Source organism: Anomalospiza imberbis, chromosome 21 (genome assembly GCF_031753505.1).
Source record: "Anomalospiza imberbis isolate Cuckoo-Finch-1a 21T00152 chromosome 21, ASM3175350v1, whole genome shotgun sequence".
Classification (NCBI taxonomy): Eukaryota; Metazoa; Chordata; class Aves; order Passeriformes; family Viduidae; genus Anomalospiza; species Anomalospiza imberbis.
In genome coordinates, this window is record NC_089701.1 from 742,501 (window position 1) to 765,555 (window position 23,055).

The following is a 23,055-nucleotide window of genomic DNA, read 5'->3' on the forward strand; positions in this document are numbered from 1 at the left end:
CTAATTAGAGGGATGATTTGTGAAACGCTGGCTATTTATTTAATTAATCACCGGCACAAAGCTATAAAACCCATATTTTAAAAATCCCTGTTAGTTTGCCATGTGGTTAATAGATTGTGGCACATTAAAAAGTGACACGGTGATGTATTAAAAATGTTCCACCTAAGGTTGGCTGATGTCCTCGAGGAACTTGAGCTGTCTGCTTTGTGCAGCAGAAGCAGAGGATTAGAGGCTGATCTGTTCAAGGATTGAATATTTCTGAAAACATTTATCTTTTTTAGAGCATCTGTTCGTTAAAAAAGATAGTGGTCTGTTCCTTAAAGCACAAATAATGTTTATGGTGTAGTTTTAATTATAAGTTTTGGTTGCATTTTGTTATTACAGAGAATAACTCTATTCCTTAGTATTAAATTGTAATGTTTATTACTAAGTAAAAAATATATAATTCTTCTAAAGAGGCTGTTCCCTCTCCCCACTAGAAGGAATTCGAGGATGGTTTGGGTAATGAATGCATTTCTGCTGCAGCTGGAGCAGCAGCACTTGGCTCAATCTCAGCGTGTGCTTTTATCCCTCACTAGAGCTGTGGGGGCTAGAGCTGCAGGGCAGGCTGAGCTGGTGCCACACGGCTGGGGGGACATCCCACCCTCTGTGTTGGCTCGGGCACACGGAGAGGGAGCCTGTGTGGGGCAAAATGCCACAGGACTGTGGCAGGGAAGGGATGGTCAGGGCCATTTGTCCTAAATCTGACACCTGCATGGGCATAAACACAGCCTGGGCTGTAACAGGGATGGACCTGGGACTTCCGTCTCCCTCCATGTAGCATTTGTCAGAAAAAAAGCAGTATTAAGAATTCATATTAATAGCACTCCAAGTAAACCAGATTTCAATTCATAGAGAGTTGTATAAATGAATGTGTGTTACTATAATTGAAACGTGCTGTTACCAGCACTATGTGTCTTATTCTTTGCTCAGGACTTACATAATTTTATTAATTGTGGGAGTGAATGCCAAGCAAGAGCAGCGATTTGGGCGCTTGATTGCGTGGTTTTTTCTGCAAATCCTGGATTTGAGGTGCGTGTAAAGACGTGTTCAGGTGGAAGCGTGGAAGGAAACTGTCCAGCTCGGAGGTGATGCTTCTCAGCTGTGTGTTGTATAATTAACTGGTACATTAGGAGGGGGCTGGAATAAAACATGAGCATGTTAATGCAGCCTGGAGCTGGGGTTGTAGTGATCATTGCGATGCAGAGGACGCATTGCTCAGAGCGGCTGCTGCCTCTGCAGCCTGTGAAACATCTGGACCTTTAATTGACAAATCGCACGGTGCCGTGCAGAGCAGGCATGCTAAGTGAAGTCAACAATTTAGAATAAAAAATAATAGTGTGTTATTTACCTTGGAGTTAAATATTCATACTTTGTTATGCTTTGGATAACAGGAAATTACCGGGTTAAATTTTTATGAATAGTGACAGTGTGAATAAGATAAATTAAGTATTTAATGATGTTAATGGAGTTTTACATCGTGATCTGCTAACTCTGCAGCACAAGCTGGGGTGATGCAAAGGAGAATCCTCCCCTCAGAAGGGAACGACTTCGAAGCTTCACTGAGAAGCTGCAGGGCTGGCAGCGTGCAGGGGGTGCACCCCAGTCTCTTTGGGGTGTCCTCCACTTGTGGTTTAGGAGTAGCAGGAGGAACCAAGTGCCCAAAGTAATGAGAAACGCCAGTGTTGGTGTAACCACCTGATGAAACAAACACCATTCCCGTTTTGCCATGGTAGGGAATAGTGTGGTGGGTTGGAGAAGAAAAAAGAAGAATATGGTCCCTTATATTGCCATAAACATCTGTGCTCTGATCTGTTAGAAATTTCTGTGTGTTGTAAATACTGGGTTATTATATTTCCACTTTTCCCCTTCAAGTATTTTCTGTGTGTCAATTAAATACACAAGTGAGTAAGTTATGTTGTGGAGGTGATTGCTGGATCACAGAGTGTAGTCAACGCCCTGTCACCCAAACCAGAAAACATTTAACTGAGTTTAAAAGTGAGAAGACATTTTGCATTTGGGAATGGAAAAGCATTTGTTTCCATTTTGTGCAGTGTTTAGCGTTGTTTGCTGGGAGGTGAGTCAATGACTTGAATTAATTATAATTACTGAAGAGACATATACTGATTGAGCAAATAAAGTAGTAAGCTCATTCGTGCCAAGGCCATCTAATTAAATGCTAACTTTGGGTAAGCTAGATGTGCATGAAAGATTAATTTTAAGAGGTTTTTATGACTCCCACTAAATAATGATTCAGTAAAATCTTTGCATTATATCATTAGAACATCTAATCTTAAAGTGATATAACATTTAGTCACAGAACTCCATTGTGCAGGAAGAGGCAGTAAATTGTCAGTGTTGAAAATCAATCACTTTTCTCTTGGAAATGTTTATGGACTGTGCTTTAATTTTGTGCCGTGGTGTGCAGTGAAGCAAAGCAGGAGTGAGCAGGACACGCTGTGCCTGACTCCCCACCAGCTCCCCGTTCTGCAGGTGCTTCAGCACCTTTCAGGGGTGAGCTGTGCTGGGATGGAGGAGCTCTGCCCAGTGTCCTGAGTCAGGGGAAGTGTCAGTGGCCAGCAGTGACCTACCGAAGGTACACATCACCTGCTGTTGGAGGGAGGGCTGCATTCCCTCATGGACTTCAATTAAAATTTGATTTTAAATCTTAGAAAGATATCTTATGTTAGAAGGACTGACAGACTTTAAATTTTTTTTTTTTAATTTGACATACTGTAGGAGAGCACCAGGGAGCCTTAAAAGAATCCATCAATAAAAATACTAGGAAAATTTTCTATGATTTATTGTACATTTTCAGTGTATCCAGTTACTCCTCACTTTCTTAAAGGATTAGTGGGATATAACATTTCTAACAATAAAAGCTTAATGGAATCAGATTTGTGATTTCCTAGAAAATTAACGAGATATTTTGTCAATTTTATTCCAGACTTCATTTGTCAGAATATACAGTGTCCAGTGACAAGCTAAAAGAATTTTTTGACAAATTAACTGTGCCACAGGTGACAGATCAGGAAAATGTTAATTTAACAGCCCCTTTATGCTTCCCAGATTTATTGGAGGCTATTAAGGAAACTCCAAATGGTAAGGCCCCTGGCCCTGAATAGATTTTCCATTGAATTTTATTCAGGATCTATTAATAAAGTTTGATGCTGCCTCTTTGAATATCGGTAATTGTCCTTTATCTGCTGGGTTTCCTCAGCATTTCCACTTGGAGCACAGGTTCCAGCTGGGAGCCAGAAGTGGTTGTGGTTCCAGGAGTGCCTGTGGTTCTGGGGGGCTCCTCCCGGAGGGGAGGCTGCGGGTCCAGGCAGAGCCCTCCCCGGAGCTGTGCCAGTGCCACCACGGCCAGCCCTGTGCCAGTGCCACCACGGCCAGCCCTGTGCCAGTGCCACCATGGCCAGCCTGTGCCGGTGCCACCACGGCCAGCCCTGTGCCAGTGCCACCACGGCCAGCCCTGTGCCAGTGCCACCACGGCCAGCCCTGTCCCAGTGCCACCACGGCCAGCCCTGTGCCAGTGCCACCACGGCCAGCCTGTGCTGGTGCCACCACGGCCAGCCCTGTCCCGGTGCCACCACGGCCAGCCCTGTGCCAGTGCCACCACGGCCAGCCTGTGCTGGTGCCACCACGGCCAGCCCTGGCCCGGTGCCACCACGGCCAGCCCTGTGCCAGTGCCACCACGGCCAGCCCTGTCCCAGTGCCACCACGGCCAGCCCTGTGCCAGTGCCACCACGGCCAGCCTGTGCTGGTGCCACCACGGCCAGCCCTGTCCCGGTGCCACCACGGCCAGCCCTGGCCCGGTGCCACCACGGCCAGCCCTGTGCCAGTGCCACCACGGCCAGCCCTGTGCCAGTGCCACCACGGCCAGCCCTGTGCCAGTGCCACCACGGCCAGCCCTGGCCCGGTGCCACCACGGCCAGCCCTGTGCCAGTGCCACCACGGCCAGCCCTGTGCCAGTGCCACCACGGCCAGCCCTGTGCCAGTGCCACCACGGCCAGCCTGTGCCAGTGCCACCACGGCCAGCCCTGTGCCAGTGCCACCACGGCCAGCCCTGGCCCGGTGCCACCATGGCCAGCCTGTGCCGGTGCCACCACGGCCAGCCTGTGCCGGTGCCACCACGGCCAGCCTGTCCCGGTGCCACCACGGCCAGCCCTGTGCCGGTGCCACCACGGCCAGCCCTGTCCCGGTGCCACCACGGCCAGCCTGTGCCAGTGCCACCACGGCCAGCCCTGTCCCGGTGCCACCACGGCCAGCCTGTGCCAGTGCCACCACGGCCAGCCTGTCCTGGTGCCACCACGGCCAGCCTGTCCCGGTGCCACCACGGCCAGCCTGTGCCGGTGCCACCACGGCCAGCCCTGGCCCGTGACCTCTGAGCACATCAGTAATCGAGCTCTCGGGGGCTTCCTGCACAATTTACTGTGGCCCTGATTTTTAAAAGTTACATTTTCTTTTATAATTCTTTTGAAAGTCTTAGAGCTCTCACAAAACTTCTTCAGCCTTCTGACATTTACATATTTCTACTGGAGTTCTCAGCACTGTTCATGTAAATAACGATTGTTTTGCATTCTTCTCTGTGGGGGGGGAGAATTGATGGACTGTTGGTTTGACCAGTGTGGCTGGAGAGGTGACAATTTCATCCTCCAATCCACGGTCACCTCTGGAATTCTTTAAATACCACATGCTCGAGTAAAACGCTCTCTTTTTGGCCTTTGAACTTACCAAGTGTTTGTGTGCTCACTTCGTGTCCAATAGCCACAATTAACATTCTGCAGGATGGGCTGGGGGCTTGGATTCCCTCAGACAGGCACCTGATGGGTTGGATTTGTGATGTGGTTCTGAGCAAATACCACCAATTTGCAATAAACACAGTGGAGGTTTCCTCCCGACCCCCTTGGTGTGGGACTGAGCCCTGATCCCTGAGCCACCACAGGTTTGTACAAACATTTCCTCCCCAATGTGACAATGGATGTTCTCAGTACTGCTAGAAAATCCCGTTGGCTTCAGGCTTCAGCCCCTCTAGTACCCCATGGCCATCAGCTTTACAGACCTTTAATTAATAAAACTATTTCTCGGACTTTTTAAAAGATCTTGAGTGTAACAGCAGTGCTTTGAGCCATTTCCCAGTCCTGCTGTTGTTGGGATTGCTCCCCTTGCTCACAGAGCAGTTGGAATCCTCATAGGTGTGTGGGTTTTACCTGGGTTAAGTCACCTGTCATTTCGGTGTTCACACTGAGTGTGTGAGCAGAACAGGATAGCTGTGGTGGAGGGAGTTTGGACAAGAAAGATAGTAAAAATAGGCTGGAGGAGGGGGAGAACCGAGGAAGGCTTAGTTAAAAACCAGCAAACTCCAAGTCAGTCCAGTGTGGGGCCAGGCAGAGCTGTGCTGTGAGAGGAGCCCCAGGAGTGTGACTGCCAGGTTTGGGACAGCTGGAGCCCAGGGGCCCTGGACAGGGTGATTTGATAAATTCCTGGGTGTGGGTTGTGAGTTCACACGTTCATGCAGGGGCTGATGGATAATCTGGTCTCTTTGGTTGTCAGTCCCAGCTCCTGGCTCGTTTGTCCCCTCCCTGGCTGGGTGTATCAATTGTAACCTTGGCATCAACTCCCACATCTGGGTGTCCATTTTTCTTGGATTTTCCATTATCAGGACCCAGCATTACTTACGATTCTGCCCTCCTTGGATTTATATATGTAACTGACTTGGCGTGCCAAGGAGCGACATTAATTTCCTGGTAGCTGCTGTTTGCTCCTTCTCTTGCCAAAGCAGCCTCAGCTCGGGGGTGTCTCTGGGCAGGACCAACGCTCTTGGCCTCCCGTGCCCCTGGTGTCTGCACCTGGGCACACACAGCTGATTTGTTACCTGGTACCAGCTCATTTCCCTTTCAGAATAAGTCGTGGAAGTAGAAAAGCAAGAGAGATGGAGAGACAGGAACCCCCCCGGTGTTTTTTACCAGCTGTAGCTCTGCTGTTTTCATAACCTCGTGGCGTCCCAGAGGGTCCCAGGCACATGAGCTCAACCAAAGGTTGTTCAGGTTTATCCATGAAAATGAAGGAATGTCCCATGTTCTGTTGCAAACCTAACCCTTCCTTTAAATGAGCCAAACTGGTTTCTTCTTACCCTAAAAATATGGGAAGAGGAGGTATCTGTTCTATAAAAATGCTTTCTTAAAAAATGAATGTATTATGTTGGGATGGATTTTAATAATACTTTTAGCTATGCCAGTATGAATAACTTTAGTCTTTAAATTCCTATTACTTCTCTAATTTATAATCACACTGAAGGATCAAATGGTTTTTAACAATATATTGAAATTAGCACATGGCATTTAACTCCCTGTTTTATGCTCTCATTATAGATTTATAGCATTGAATCCTTTTATTCTGTTACTTAGAATTCCAAGTGATTAATTCAAGAAGCCCTTTCTCTTCTCAAAGCCCTTGTAGTATGGAGAGAGATGGAGATACTTGGAGTGCTTTGGAAGAGGGGATCAGGATGTGCAATCTTTTGTTTGTTTAGAAGATTTCTGGGTGAAAGCTGAGGTCCTGCCTGCAGTGGATTAAACATTCTTTTCTTGTAATGCAAACTTTGTAGATCTGTGTTGCTGTGTGCTTTGTGGTTTTTTTAATTGCGAATTTCCAGGGCACCAAATGGGTTCTTTTCATCCAGTGAGTTCCAGTAAAACCCCAATATCAGTTGATTCTTCTTGGTGTTCTCAAACAGAGCACGTCAGGCTCAGCTGTGCGTGTGGTTTTGTTCTGCTCTTGGCAAGCCAAGGCCAAGCCTTGGTGAGTGGGTATCTGTGCTCCCTCTGGGGGCTTCTCAGGTGGTGGGGAAGAGCTTCTCTTCTGCAGAAATGCAGAAACAAGGGCAGTGCACTTCGGAAGTGTTAGGCTGTTTTGTTGGGTCCCTCTTCCTCCCCATCCCATACATAATGCCATTTTTTGGGATTCTGCAGGAACGTGGGATCCTGCAGCAAAGTTCAGTCTCTTTATGGAAATCTGTGAAATCATGTCCAGATATTTCATGTCCTTTTTACAGATAAACAGCAGGGAAATAATTGGAATTTAAATGTTCAATCTTCTTCCAATTTTAAGCCATAGCAGCATGTTTTAGTTTTCCTGCTGAGCTGAATTCCATCCGCCCAGATTCCGTATAAACCATGTCACACTTTTTTATACATCCTGATGAAATGTGTTTCCTCAACAGGGCCATGTTGGTACAACGGCAACCAAAAAAATTGATGTCTACCTCCCGCTGCACACAAGCCAAGACAAGCTGCAGCCCATGACCGTGGTGACCATCGCCAACGCCAAGGTGCACGACCTGATCGGGCTCATCTGCTGGCAATATACAAGTGAGGGACGGGAACCCAAGCTGAAGTAATGCTCTTTCTTTACTACCTCCTGACCTCTAAATTTCTCCTCTGCAGCCTTTTTGCATACTGAAACGGATTTCTGTGTCAGTGTTTGGAAATATAAATCCTAGCACCTTCACATTTATCAGTGTTTCCCTCCGAGCAGCACACGTGCACCTCCAGCCATTTCTCTTTCAATTAACTGCTGTGTGCTGGGAAATGATCAACAGCAAGGCTTGGATCTCTAAATGAATCATCATTTCAAAACTATGTAAGAATAATGCAAACTTTATCACTTTTGGTGTCACAGAGGCATTTGTTATTTCATGTCCCACCTATTTTTTGCTAGTGTCCTTAATGGCTGAGATCACAGGATGTCAGGTAAAGCCCAGAACTGCTCTGAGTCCCTTTGCTGTGCCGGAGCACCGGTGGTGGTTAGTAAGAACTGTTCCCTTTTCCTGGCAGATGACAGGACATACATGTTCTTCAGAACAGCTCATCTGAGCAGCTTTTGTTTTAGAACAGTTGAGTAAAATACTTCTGGATTTGCCGGGCCATAGAACATAAAATAAGAGCTTAAAGTAGTTTATGACAGAGTAACTGGCAGGGATGTCCCTGGTGCGAAGGAGGTTGATAGTTTTGTTTGGGTTTTTTCTATATGAGCCAAATTTCACTTTTTAATTGATCCTGGAATATTGAATGAATAGGGTGGGGGGTTTTTGATCCTGAATTTTGCAGCTCACTCTTTCAGCATTTTTCAGGAGCCCTGGAGGGCTCAGCAGTCTTAGCTGCTGTTGTAGCACAGCTGTGGGGGGAATGGAGTGAGGGCACTTGGGTCCCGTGTTTGGATTTGCTGATTTCTGTTCCATGGACAGGGCACGCAGGAAAGCAGCCCCTCTTGAAAACAGTTCCATGGATGTTCTTTCTTTGGGTATAGGTTTTCCCTTTGCTCTTCTCAACAGACTTGGGAGTTGTTTCTGGGGTTAAACACTTGGGTTTGATTTGTCCTTTTTTATGTTCTGGAGAAGAAATATAAAATTATTCACAGATGGTGCCATTTCATTTGCTGTAATTAATTTCTGTTCATTATATCACAAGTTCAGAGAAGTGTCCTTTGTGTATGATTAGGTTATTTTCAATGAGTAAGACAACAGGGATGTCAGTCTTTGGGCACACACATATTTTTCAGGAGCACAGCAGAGCTCAAATGGAACAGCACCCGTGAGTGGAGTGTTCCGTGAACCATCACTGCCCACAGCAAAAGGCAACAGTGGGAAGAAATGAATTTCACTGTCTGCCTTGAAGGATAAGATGTTATGATGTGTCAAAAAGTGCTCATGAGCAAGGAGGCTGTCCAATGTAATCAAATCTCAGGCAGAAAGAATAAAATAAATAATGGAGGCGTGAGTTCCCAGGAGCACGTGTCAGGGGCCAGAGCCTCAAGTTTCCTAGAAGTTTGTTTTCTTGTCGGTCCTTACTTATTTCTCGTCATCTTTTTTTTAGCATTGCTGACTGCCAGTCCTGAAGCAAGGATTGATTTAACTGTAAACTAATTCTGATATTTCCAAGTAAGGAAGGAGCTCGTGTAGGGCACCCATTGTACATTGGCCATTTGTTCCTGATTCAGTCAGGAATCAGGAGAGTGTGAAAAGACAAAATGGGGATCATTGTGACACTGCACTAAAATACTTCCATAGAATGCCTTAGATGGGCATGCAAGGCATGCAGAGTGACAACTATACCTGCTAGTGACACTGTGAGAGTAATGAGGAGGTTTTAGACTTTATAATTAGGAGAAACAACCCCTTCTGTCTTTAGGAAAAGAATATATTACTGCCTAATTCCTTTCCCTAAAAGATAGGTGTAAGAGTCTGAAGTGAGTGAGTACTAGTTGACAGCTTTGAGAACATTCTGTATTCAATTAGGCTGCCTTTTTATTATAATTGTATTGTGTTTGTCTCTATTCAGTCTCTTGGTTCGAGGAACCGCTGGCAGTGTTAGCAGCCCTGTCCCTGGCCTCTCACACATGCACTTGGGTTGTAACCCAGCAGACCATTTTCTTGCCAACCCCTGACAGATGTGCTGGAACGATTCCACCTGCAAAAAATAAACAAAATCCCTTTCTAGGAAGAAATTAATAGTGAGATGCGCAATTCAAATACATTTGCTATTTTTAGAAGTGAGGAGTGAATCTCTCAGTTTTTGTGCTGAACTTGTAAGCTCCCAACTTCAGTCTCACTCAGCCTGGTGGAGGTTCAAAGTGCAGAACAGTTTTACTCACTGGACCTTTTTTTTTTTCATTTTAACACAAGGTGACTAAATCTGTTCAGGAAGCCAGTCCATGACTGAAGACATTTGTAACCCCTCTGTTCTATGGGATGTGACCAGTGCTGTGTGCTTTCCCAGTATTTGCTGGGAGAGAAGCTGGTGGCACTGGGACCTGCTGGGTGTGTTCTGCTGCCCGTGGCTGTGCGTTCCTCCAGCTTCAGTGGGAGCTGTGCAAATGCACCAGGAGCCAAGTGGAAATGCTCTCTCTGCTCACGCAGAGCTGTGAGTGCCCACCAGGCTGTCCCAGAACAGGCTGGAGAGCAGCAGGGCAGGAGCACAGCTGTGACTGTGGCTGCTCGCACTGGGAGTGTCACAGCGTCGGGGACTTCCCGTGACGTTCACGGGACAGAGGAGCACGCAGGGCTGGGTCTGGGATCCCCAGCTTGGGAAGGGTGTGGGGCTGCTGGAGCCACCCCAGAGGTGCCCTGAGGGATGGAGCAGCTCTGCTCTGGGGACAGGATGGGAGAGCTGGCATTGGAGCCCCTGCCAGGGCCTGAAGGGGCTCCGGGAGAGCTGGAGAGGGACTGGGGACAGGGGATGGAGGCACAGGACACAGGGAATGGCTCCCACTGCCAGAGGGCAGGGATGGATGGGAGATGGGGAATTGGGAATTCTTGGCTATGAGGCTGGTGAGGCCCTGGCACAGGGTGCCCGGAGATGCTGTGGCTGCCCCATCCCTGGAAGGGTTCAAGGCCAGAAAGTTTCTTAACTAGTATTTGCAGAATTTTCAAAATTCAGAGTGGTGAATGTTGCTGAATTATCTTTGGTGAGCAAATTTGCAGCTTACATTAACAGCAATGCATCATTATTCCCTGTTTTCTATAATAAATGTCTCAGTCGTGACAAGATGCCTATAGATCACCTGGACTAAGCACTCTCAATAAAGCACAGTTGCAACCAAAGGTTTGTGAATTAATTGAGAAAATTGCAAATCAGGTAGTCAGTGAAATAATTCATTGTCACATCCAATCAATAAACTTTGTAAATCAACTCATTTAATTCAAAAAATGATCTATATAGATCAAGCGACCAATTAAACAATTAGCATACACTTTACAATTAATTAATTTAAGCATCAATCATGCAATTAAAACTCCAAATTTAAACTGCAGAGTTTAGAAACACGCTGCCACGTGCACCTCCAGCTTTACTGCATGCCTGGGGAAAGGCCTGACTGCTGGCATGTTTACAGTCAGAAAGAATACTTATTTTCAGGTCAATAATTTAAACCGAAGTAACATTTGAAATAGATTTCAATGTTAGGAAATTATGATTAATACCTGTTTGGTAGCTATAAATAGTTGTTTCCCTCTGGGCTTTCATCTGTGGAAAGAAAGAGTCTCAGCTCTTTATTTCTTTCATATTGTATCTGTTTCAGCTTTCTGTGTTAGTTCTGCTTGTTGGTGTTTATTAATTTGTGACTGCTTTTAGTGACTGAACTTAGGTATTTAGTAAAGGTAAGTTTTCTGCTAATCATTGCTATGTGTTGGACAGATTTTTTACTTTTCCCATAGTTCATTGCCCTGCTTACCTGCCCAAGAGCACTCTCTACAGACACTAAACTTTCACAGTTGTTTGACCTGTGAAAAATCACAGACACCGCTTGTTTGCCTTTAGCTCTGAAGAGTAGTCATCATATAAATAAATAAATGTTCACAAATGGAGAAATATTGCTTCCTGCTTTATGAAATCATGAAACCTTTTTAGATTTCAGTGTATTTTAATCATTGTCAGGTTTTGCTTGTAGAGCAGGTAAGGACGAAGACTGCTCTGCTCTGAGGTTTGGGGTTTTTCTATCGCCACGGGGCTGTGGCAGCAGGATGCGCTGGGACCTCTGGGGACATGTTTGTGGGGGTGTCACGAGGTGTTTCCAGAGCCCTGCCCCGTGCAGGTGCCCCAGGGTTTGGGGCCAGCCCCGTGGCTGTGCTGACTGCAGCTGCTCTCTGTTCCAGCGACAACGTCAGCGCCTACTGCCTGCACATCGCCGAGGACGACGGCGAGGTGGACACGGACTTCCCCCCCCTGGACTCCAACGAGCCCATTCACAAGTTTGGCTTCAGCACGCTGGCACTGGTGGAGAAGTACTCGTCCCCGGGGCTGGCGGCCAAGCAGTCGCTCTTCGTGCGCATGTGAGTACCGGCCTGGCCTGGGGCAGCTCTGGCAGGCCACCTCCTGCCTCCTCCTCCTCCTCTGCCTCCCTTCACCTGACCTCGCCATAACTCGGGGGCCACACCTGTTGGTGATGCTCTGCGGTGAAGCAAGCGGTTTTATAGACCACTTTACGGAACAAATAATTGCAGTGTGGCTTAATAACAATGCCGTGGTTGAGAAGAGAAACGAGCAGTAACCAAGCACACCAGCTGGAGCAGGACTGGGCATTGCCCTCCCAAGTCCAGAAGAGGACATCCCATGTCCTTTTGGTGAGGGACATCCCATCCGCCCCTGACACCTGAGCTGTCTGACTTGTAGATCAAGAAGAATTTGCTATGTCCTTATCAGTGAAATAGGGATATATTCTGTGCTTGATCACTTTTATTTTTCTTTATTTATGAATGAAAAATCTCTTAAACCATCAGAAGGCCTTAATTACTAGAACAAAATGCCAGGAGCATAAGCCACTTCTTACTTGGGAAAAATATTTCATGTTTGGAGCTCTTGAAATGAAAATGCTAATAGGGTTTTCCTGGTTATTGGACATTACTTACATTTCTTAACACTACAGCTGCTTCTAGTTCTGAATAATCAGACATTTTAAAAAATCTGGCTTATTTAATTAGTTTTTATATTCTTTATTGTGGACTGTGTTTCTTAGCGACGTTCCAAAGCATCCTACAGGAAGCCATTGTCAGAAATCCCACGTGTATTCCCAAAGGCCACATTCACTTTGTTCCACTGCATTAGGGCACTGGGAAATAAAATATTCTGGCCCCAGTGTTCACAACTAAGTTATTCAAGGCTGAGATGCTGGGCTGTGCTGAGGAAGGGGAGGTCATTGTCAATAGACAACTCTAAATTGTTGCTGATTTCTCATCTGGAAAAAGTGCCCTTGCCCAGCTGCCCCCCAACCCCCTGTCCTGGGTGCCTGAGCTGGGGTCAGTTTTCTCTGCAGTGACCAGGGGTGGGTCAGGGTTTGGAGCTGGCTCGGAGGAGGTGGCACTGCCCTTCCCTCGGCGGGCTCCCAGCCTGGCCAGCAGAGCTCTGCCTGCAGCTGGGAGCAGGAGCAGAGTCCAGCTGCAGGGCCTGCAGACAAATGCAAAATCTTTTGGTTTACCATCATTTGTGCTGATGTGAGGAGCTTCCTTCTAGCTTGGAAGGTGCTGCTGAGGAGAAATAGGACAGCTGCATCATAAGCAGTGCTCTTCTGAAAGGGTCAGTGCGGTGGTACCACTGTCCACATTTTAATTTTAAATGGCTTGTGATTACTGTGTAAATAGCTAGGTTTAAATTAGAATTTTTAATGTGTCCCCTAGAATAAAGAATTACTTGATCATCACTTAATCAAAAAGCGGTTACCTCTGTGAGTTTACATGTGCGTGCTGTCTTATTTTTGTAGGGATTTGCTGTAAATTCTATGTCTTTTTCCTCCCCTGTCACCCTACTGGTGCATGTAATTGTGGTTTTATATTTTGCATCTCTTTTTTTTTTTTCCCTCCTCGTGTTGAAGTACTTCAGCTGCTGCCATGTCAGCCTTGTGACTTGTAATGTTTATTAATATTGAATCACTGTTGAAAAATGTTGGTGCTTGTGAGGAGCTCCGTGCTGGAGCCCGCTCCACCTCGCTGTCCCCGTGCTGCTGCCGCCAAGCGGAGCGCGGTGGGGCCCCGCCAGGGACCCCTCTTCAGCAGGACATGTTTGAGCAGAAACAGTTTGCAGAACTTTATACACTTCAACTCCTGCCAAGGCAAACTCTGAGCCACTCGAGTTAGTTATAAATACCCAGAGGTGGTGGCTGGGAGTAGCCCACAGTGCAGTTTATATTCCGAGCTGGATGTGAATGTCTTTGTGGCTGTACAGAGTAGGAAATAATTGAGTTTGATTAGGGAGAGGGACCTCATTATCCCCCCACCTGTGCCCAGCTGGTAGGGGAGGGTCGAAATGAAGCCATTAGCTGTCTCTCTTACTGGCATCTCAAAGAGCTCAAATACATCTGTGTCTTATTTTCTTTTCTGGCACAATCAGTCGAGCAAGCTAAGCAGGCATGACCGAATTTGGCAAGTTCCAAGGACTCTGGCAAAGTTACACAAGGAGAAGACGGAGGGCAGTCGTTCTGGCTGCTCACTGCCCATTAGTCTAGCGAGTTATGTTTTTGGAAGGTGGCTGCTGTGGAAAGCAGAGCTGTGTCCAACATCGGGCACGGCACCCGCGCACGGCCCCGCTCTCCTGTCGAGGGGGTTTGTCAGGAAGAGGCAAACAATGCACCACATCCATGGAAATACAGACTGCTTGAGGTGGTGAGGTCATACCTGAAAGGCTTAAAATAAATCTGTACCATCATTAGGGCTTTTTCCCTTGGAAATTTTATTATTGGAACTCGACACACTCGATCTAATGGTGTTTCGAGGAGCTGTAGCTCAGCTGCCAGTTGGCACACAGAGGAAATTTGGCATCCAGTTCCTCTGCTCTGTAGCACTTTTTTTCTGTTTTGATATTGTTCTTAAATTGCTTTGACAATTATATACAAATTTCCAAAGCAGCACCTCTGCCATACCCGATAGTTTAAGGTTTGAAACCCTTTTAAGATACCTGATTTGCATTGTGCATTTGCAAATTCCATTCAAAGCCCTGAAATGTGTTTTTTCTTGGACTCCAGCAGCAGTCCCCAAAAGGCCTGCTCCTGGTTTGTACATGGGGGTGGGTAATCTGCAAAGTACATTTTAGAATATTCATATAAAATTTAAGACGGTTAATGTGGGTGCAAAATTAAGAATGTGGCTCCCAGGATAGTGGAGAGGGAAGGGTAGGAGGGCATCAGAAAACTTGATGGAGGTCTAAGGACTGTTGTAGTGGTGTCAAAATGCAGCCAGTTAAACTCAGTAGTGCACAGAGCTGTGCAAGGCCAATGTGAGATGCACAAAAGCAGGTTATTTAGGCTCAGAGTAAAAATTGTGGCTGGCATTAGTTAGTCCGGTTCCTATCACTGTGCACTTTATCTTAAATATTACCCAGCTTAAGGTAAGTCCATTGCATCAGCTGGGATTTTGAGTCTTAACTCTGACTTGGTGCTGATCAAGCAGAAATTGCTATTAGTCATTCCCAGGCACTTCCAGCCATGCCAGCTGGTTATGCAGTGAGCTTTAAGTGCTATAAATTCCACTTCTGGAAAGTAAATTCCACTTCTGTGTTAAAAAAAAAAAAAAAGAAAAAATTAAAAATTGCTCCAGATTGGAAAGGAGCTTTTCAAAAAGCTCTCTTCTCATTCAGAGCAGAAACCTTTTGTCCTTCCAGTGTAGGTTGTTTTATTTTGTGGCAAAAGGGGGGACCCTGCCTGTTCCCATGGCACCTCAGCACCACGAGGAGAGCTTCTGCCTCTGCTGCTGTTTCCCTTTCCCTCTCCTGAACCTTGCCACCCTGGCTCCAGCACGGAGGCTGTAAAAGAAGATGGAAAGCCAAGTTACTGCAGAATGATCACTATCATTAACATTCACGGGTGGTTCACTTATCATTCCTGACTGCACAGACATGGCAGCCGTTATGAAACGTCCACAGGTGTAGCACGATGATACATATTACATTGTGCCACAATGGATTTATGTATTCTGTAACAAAAGAAAAGTGTAATGAAAAAATACAGAAGGTAATCCTTTATTCCTCCACTGCACAATTTATCAGTAATGCCTGTGGATGATAAGTGCCAGGGATTTCCTTTGCTTGATTTAACCTTGTCACCCAGGTATGTTTTTGCAAAATGACAGAAAATACAAGCTAAGGAATTTCTTTTGCTTCCAATTTGCCAGCAGCAGTTTTAATTGATTGACCAGCATCTGCTTGTCTGTCCTATTTTCAGTGTGTTGACCTAAAATAAAGGTATGACACCTTAGCAGAGTGAGGTAAAACACATCGTTTGTGATTGCAATTAAGGATGTGCTGGGATTGGGCTGAGTGAGGACAGTCCATGCCCATGGCCTGTGCAGAGCAAGCTGGGGAGTGGTGAGCTGAGGTGGGGGTGTGTTTCTCCAGCACAGCCTCCTGTGCTGTGGTCACACAAGGCAGGGGTGTGGTGGGTTGGTGGTGCTCCAGAAGCCCCGGTGCCGAGTGTGGCTCCAGGACACCGTGGCAGCGTGTCCAGTGCCAGGACGAGGAGCTGTGGCCTTAAACTGAACCACAACAAGCTCCACCTCAACGTGAGGAAGAACTTCTTTCCATGGAGGGTGGCAGAGCCCTGGAACAGCCGCCCAGGGAGGGACTGGAGTCTCCCTCTCTGGAGACATCCCAAACCCACCTGGACACGTTCCTGTGTCCCCTGCTCCGGGTGACCCTGCCTGGGCAGGGGATTGGACAGGGTGATCTCCTGAGGTCACTTCCCACCAGCTTCCCAGCTAATCTGTCATTCTACAGGGCTTCTCCTCTGGGCACAGGAACGTGCCCTGGCTCTGGCCTGGCCCCAGGATGATGGCAGGAGCTCTTTGGTCTGGGCTTAAGTCCACCCCCAGCTCAGCTGTGTGGGGTTGCCGAGTGCTGAAATGTTGCTCTGACGTTCTGTGGTGCCTTGAGAGAGAGGAGCCAGGGCAGGGAGGGGAGCAGCTGGACCAGGGTGGGGGTTTGGCCCCTCTGGCTCTGCTCCAGAGCAAACAGCCAAGAGTTTACAAAAGCGGGGCGCGCTCTGCGTCCACCGCTCCTGCCAAGCACTCACTCTCGGCTCGCACACTAAATATAGCAAAACACAGAGGCTTTCTTATTTTGCTTTGATCAGTAAAATAAACTTTCAAAGATTGTTCTGGGATGAGATCCAGCTTCTGAGGCAAAGAATGGCCGTGGCTCGGGCAGGGGTTAGTAATGGAGTGTCAGGGAAATCAGCCTGACAGTTCTCAGGCCAGCTGCTCAATGGAAAGAATCGGCTGAGCCGGGGCGGCCGGAACACGGGCGGATCACAGCAGCCTGTGCTCTTTAGCAGCTCAAGTGTCAGGAACTGAGACAGAATCTTCCCTTTTTGGGACGTTCCTGATCCATGGGCGTGTGAGCAGCCCTGAGCTGGGGCCATCTGCTGATGGCCACTCTGTGCCAGTGGGAAGGGGGCTGCAGACCCTGCTCTGTTTGTGGTGGAAATGTGGCAAAGCATTTTGTATGAAGGGGACAATTGTGACTCCAGTTGTTTTGGCCATAACGGGTTATGGAAGACTTCTGTTGCCTTTGCAATTTCTTTTTTCCCTGGAGTATTTTAATTTATTTCCCTGTATTTTGGTTGGAGATTTCTGGAAAATTCCTGTAGGTAATGCAGAGCATTGTATGAATTACCTGGAGGCACCAGGTGTTGTGATGGCCTGGTCCAGCACAGAGGGCTTTTCATGCAGCACTTAAATTAAACCTTGTGTTGCTTAAATAAAAGCACAAAGGTAGTTTCCTTTTTGTGGTTATAACTGTAGAATAGGTTTCTCGCTTTAAAGAATCCACTGAATTTTGCTCAGCGGGTCGGCTGGGACTGAAGCTGTGAGGCTTTTGGGAAGTGAGGGATTGGCCAGGTAAAGGGCAGGTGTGTGATGCTGGTGCAGGTCATGGGGCTCCACAGCAGCTTCAGGGGAAATCTGCTCCTCAGTGAGTGCTGGGGAAGATCTCTGCTCATTGCAGGCATTAGCCTCTGAGCCCTGGGGCTGTTCCCAGGACAGCAGTGTCACCTGCAGACCTGGTGGCACTCCCTCCCTCAGCTCTGCTCCTGCAGCGCTGAGCATGCGGCAGAAACAGAGGGAAAAGTAGATGCATGAAAAGGTTGGGATTATTTGGTTTGAAGACGAGTAAGATAGAGTTATAAATAATAAATGGTCTGGAGAACATAAATTTGGGGCTTTTAGGCAGTTTCATTTTGCCAGGAACAAAGGGAATTGAAAATGAAATTCAGATGAGACCAATGCACAACTGAGGAGAGGGAAACGACGTCTCACACCAGCGAGGGGGGACATCTCCTGATCCCAGGCTTGGCTGCTGCTCCCAAGAGCACGAGTGGCCCCCAGGACACCGAGCTGTGACCACCATGTGGCCAGGCAGGGGCTGCTGGCCCCCGTGTCCCGCTGCAGTGAGCCCTGAGCAGCAAGTGGCGAGGGCTCTGTCCTGCCTGGGTCACCGTGGGCTGGGGATGCCGTGTCTGACGTGACCTGAGCTCCAACCTCTGGTCCCAGCATTTGTGTTTCAAAGTGACATGCAATATGGGTTTGTTTTGCAGGATGTACTTGTGTTGCTTGGATTGCTTTCGCCTGCCAGTTGCTTTTAAAAATATTCCAGCTGTGCTGTTCATATAGATCTGTAGTCCCTGATTAAAATTCCTGGTTGCCAGATACAAGGCTCCTCCTCCTGCCCAAATAGCTTTGCAAACCAGTTTTTACCGTGCAGAGCAATCTCTCCGGTGGGAGCCTTCAGCTCTCGGATTTCCCTGGAACTGTCTGCAGTGACATCTACTGACATGAGCCGAGACTGACTGCGAGGGCTAAGGGGCAAAATTTACTGATCTGCTCATTCAGAGTCTCTTCTATTATATTGTCATCTTCTCTGCTCCCCCAGGGGTGCTCCTCTGGGTGTTTGGCAGCAGGATCCCCCACAGCTGTCCCCACGCTCTTTGCAGTCCTTCCCCCTGTGTGGCCTCTCCCATGGGTGGTGGCCAGGACAAGGACCCACTGCCTTGGATCTTTCTGGGAGATTTTGTGCCATTGTGTTCACAAAAACGTGTCCAAAGAAACCCCGTTAGGCTGGAAATAATGCACGGAAGCAATACCTCGATAGTGCTGCAAAGCTGCTGTCACTGAGGGTGTTCTGCCACTTGTCTCTAACGGTTTGTTACGTGTGGGACACGGATGAAAATGCCCCGGCAAACTGCTTCCCTGTTGTGTGCTGTAAAACACAGACAGGAGATGAGGAGACGAGGAGCCCCCCAGGTACATCGGCTCATTTTTCTCTTCTAACGCTGAACGCCAAGTGATCAAAAATAACAATAAATTAAGAAAATCCTTATACTCCTTGTCTTGAATCTCAACCCATTTTGGCTGGTTTTGTCTCTGCCTTGCTAAGGCAGTTTGCTTGGTTTCTCCTCTTAACTTCCCTTTCCAGCCCAACTTCGTTAACCGTGTGCCTAACGAGTGCTTTGCTTGAAGCTAACGAGGGCTGCGGGGAGCTGCCAGTGATGATTGTTTTGTAAAACTGCATGTGCATCTGTCTTGCAGAAATGCTGCTCATGGATTCTCACTTATTCAGGTGGACAGTATGAAGGTCACCATGAAGGATATCTTACAAAAGGCCTTAAAGAGAAGGAAGGGATCACAGAGAGGCTCAGGTGGGTTATTTATCGTATTTTCTAGAGGGCAGGGTGTTTTCTCCATGAGTATATTTTATATCTCTTCTTAACTGTTGTGAACGTTGCCCGGGTTTTGGGGGGTTGTGTCCCAGCCCCACTCACAGCAGTTCTGTGCATAGGTCTGTGTTCTCCGTGCTGGCACAAAGCTGGCAGTGCAGGAGCTGCATAATGCTTGCTGCAGAGCAGTATATCCATTCCTGCAAATATTTATTTATGATAACAAAGCCATTTGCATTCAAGACCAGTTCATGGTAATTTGGGATGATGGGTAGAAGTACAGCAAGTCCAGCCCATGATAGAGTTTGTATATGTACTTCTAATTTATGTAAGAAAATTATGCTTAGTGCGATTTTAAATAATTTCAAGGATTCATTGTTACATGTAGTGAAAAATTTACTTTCTGCAATGCTATCAAAATAGTGCTGCTATAGTTAAGGCATATGAACACTTAAAAAAGGAAAATGTTCAGTGCTTGTATTTCTGTTTTAAACAATGTTTTTCTGGGGGGTAGATGTGCATTCATATATATGTTAGTGCATATTTTTTAGATGTATAAGGCTGAGAGATCTTTCCAGCAACAAGAAATAATTACTGAGAGAAATTGCACTGAGTCTTGTCACGCAACAAAGGAACTTTAATATAAACCCATCTATATAGTGGGAAAGATAAGGATCTTGTCTTTGTAAATGAATGAAACCTCCTTATACACCCTCAGTTTTAACTATGGGAAAAGAAAATAAACCCTGTTCTCCTTAGAAAAAGTAGTTCAGTGCAGTTTTTAAATGTGTGTATAATCTGTCATGGATTTAATTAGCTATCTTCAGATGAGAGCTGAAGTTTTAATAAAAGTTAGAAGAGATAACACAGTGAAGGACACGGATGAGCTGTCTCAAGGCCATATTCCAAGGGAACGATAAGAGCTGTAAAAAATGGCAGAGAAGAGCAATTGAATGGAGCAATGAAAATCTGATTCTCGTAAAAAAAAAAAAAAAAAAAAAAAAAAAAGCAGGGGAGAGGAGGAGAGGAGCAGTGCTGGGGGTGGAGAGGAGCCCCGCCAGTCTGCAGCAATTTGGAGGGTGGCCAGGAGCCATCGCTCAGCCCGGGCTGCGGCACCTCCGTCCAGATGTGCCAACGGCACGTCCCGGCCCTTGCCAGCTGACTGCGCCGTGTGATAACCAGCTCTCTGGATGCCCATCACTGGCCGCAGAGATAGAATTAAATGATGATGATCTTCCCACAAGTTGGGAGAGGAAACAATGCATATAAATCTTGATTTCATCTCAGCGTGAGAAGTCTTTATCCATCATCACTCATAATGAACAAGTCGTTAGCGGCGATGAATGGTGTTGGGGTTTTTTCAAACACCTCTTTTGTTCACTTTTTGGGTGACTTTTATTTATTTCCTGGGGTCAGATTTCCCTTCCCTGAAGGGAGGTTGCTAAAGGATTCACTTAGCTCAGTCTTTAAACTGCTTCCCCCCTTCGTGTAACAGATGTTTTATTCCTTGTCCATTTGAAATTTGATTCTGCTTTGACTTTGTTATTTTTGCTCAGTAGTTTAGAAAAGGAATGGACCTGGCATTTCTTCCTTCAACTAATACATTCACTTCAGCTGCCGTGGCCCTCCTGCTCAGAACCCTTTTCAGGAACAGCATATATAGGGATGTATCGGAAATTTTTATTAACATTAACTTAGCTTATCCAAACCTTTCCTTATTCCCAATTACATCCCTCTCCCAAAATGTGGATTATCAGGATTTAGGGGGGTGGGGGGGCTTAGGAAGGTCTTGCTGTTATCTTTAAAGCAGCAGCAATTGTAGCTGTGTGCACAGAGGGGACCCTCTGGATCCAGGCAGGCTGTGCCACTCCCCATCTGCCACGGGCTGGCCGTGCTGTGAGGGCAGGGAGAGCTCAGGATGCCACCACAGTGGGTGCAGAGAGACTGGAGCCAGAGTAAAAGGAAAGATTTTGCCATCATTCCTCACCTACCCCCAGATCCCTCATCATTGGAGAGGATGTGCCTCTCGCTGTCGCTGGGAGATGCAGGCGTAAATGGAATTGCAGATCAGAGCATTAGCACAGCACAGGCCTGGGCCGGGGTGCTTCAGGTCATTATTAACCAGTGGATTAGGATGTCAAAGTCCTCAATAAAAGATAAGACATAATTTAGGAGAAACATTTCTCCTCATTCAGCAATGTTTCCTTTAAAGCTGATTGGTCTGATTTTAAAAAAGTCATTACTAAAAATAGGCTGAACGTGTTTGTTTAAAGTTTTTGGAATAGTTTAGTAACACAGAAATGCCCGTGAGCTTTTCTGCCTGTCTCCAGTGGGCCTCCAGGTCAGCCTTTTCAGGACAGATGAATTTATTGCATTACACTTTATGCTGCTGTCAAGTACTGGTAGAAGCAGTTGCTTTCTGTGTTTTCACCACTGACTTACAGGGCATTTTTAGACTGGTCCTGAATTGGTGGGAAAATGCAAACCTGGGTTGGCTACTTTGGGTGAGGAAGATTTGAGGAATTTCTGTGGTACAGTTGGGAAGGGTTTGTTCAGCATGACTAGGGCTAAAACAGTAGGCTAGTTTTCTCCAAATACTTTGTTCAGCCAGTAAAGATTATTTGTTGCAGCAAAATACTGATCAGTAGGAGACAGAAGTGGGCTACAACCTTTTCTTCATAGAAAGGGGCCTGAAAAAACAGAAGCAATATTCTGACTGTGCCTAGCTCTATTTAGATAAAATTATTGCAAACTGTTCAAACTTTTTCACCTTCTTTGCAATTCTTCTTTCTTAGTGTCTCAGGGCTTTTGACATATGAACTCTGACCATTTTAAAATAATAATAACTGAGGCAGTCAAGGGGAAGTGCAGGTGGTGAAATAACTGGATGTGTTGTAGCTGAGAGAGCCGTGGCCCCGAGTCCTTTCCTAGGGGCCGTGGTTGTCCTGCAGCAGGACTGTGGGACCTGGTGACCTGTCCCACCACAGGCACCCACGGGGGGTTAATGGGATCGCTGGATCATCTCCTGCCACGTGCCCAAGGAACCAGCTGGGAGGAGAACACGGGAATGGCTGCAAGTTGGGAAAGAGCCTGCAACAACCAGTCAGTGCTGCATACTGGAGAAGATAAATCTGCAGAGGAAATCGTTGAGGCAGATGTTTAATTAGTTGGAGCCAGGCTGGATAAATCAGGATAGGAGCTGTCTATGCAGATATGCCGGTGTGCCTTCCCTTCCTCTGGGCTGGTGTCACTGGCTTTAAAAACAAACTGCTCTTTTTGCTGAGGAGAGAAGCAGCAGAAGGAGTCATGCAGCCTCTCCCTTACTGTAATGGATTCCCTTGTGTACACTCATAAAATAGAAAATGTAATTGATGTTTTCTTATGGTAATGAAAACTAACGAAGTCGAATACTTTATCATCAATTTGTTTAACCTATTGCATGCTCAGCAGCGTGTATTGCACAGGCATATTTTATGGGAGGGCTGGAAATAAAACACTGCAGTTGTGGGATGAGCTTCTAGGGGAGACTGCTCTAATCCAGAACGGGCCACCTTGAGGGGGCTCAGGAGCACTGCTCCTGCAAGAGGGTTTTCTGAAAATAGCTCAAATGGGAGGAAAAGAGCCCAGGGATGGGGTGGTGCCCCAGCCACAGAGAGGGGAGCTGGGAGCTCCATCAGTGCCACAGGGACCTGGCTGGGCACAGCGCGGGCCTGGCACTGCTCAGGCACTGGGATAATAACCCTTGGAGAACCCTCGTGTCCAGAGGTAGTTTAAGGATTGTTTTGTATAATCCTGCCATGCCTAGATCTCCTTTCTTTGAACACT

At 46.8% G+C, this 23,055-nt stretch overlaps 1 protein-coding gene across 2 annotated transcripts in view; it reads left to right on the plus strand.

The window, feature by feature from the left end:
* MAPKAP1 (MAPK associated protein 1) overlaps positions 1–23,055 on the plus strand; it is an 82,468-nt gene that overhangs the window by 27,525 nt on the left and 31,888 nt on the right. For both annotated transcript variants that reach the window (XM_068210883.1, XM_068210882.1), the window contains exons 5-7: positions 7,265–7,437; positions 11,693–11,869; positions 19,103–19,212. In XM_068210883.1, the coding sequence (XP_068066984.1) occupies positions 7,265–7,437; positions 11,693–11,869; positions 19,103–19,212 (460 nt within the window). The remainder of the gene's footprint in view (positions 1–7,264; positions 7,438–11,692; positions 11,870–19,102; positions 19,213–23,055) is intronic.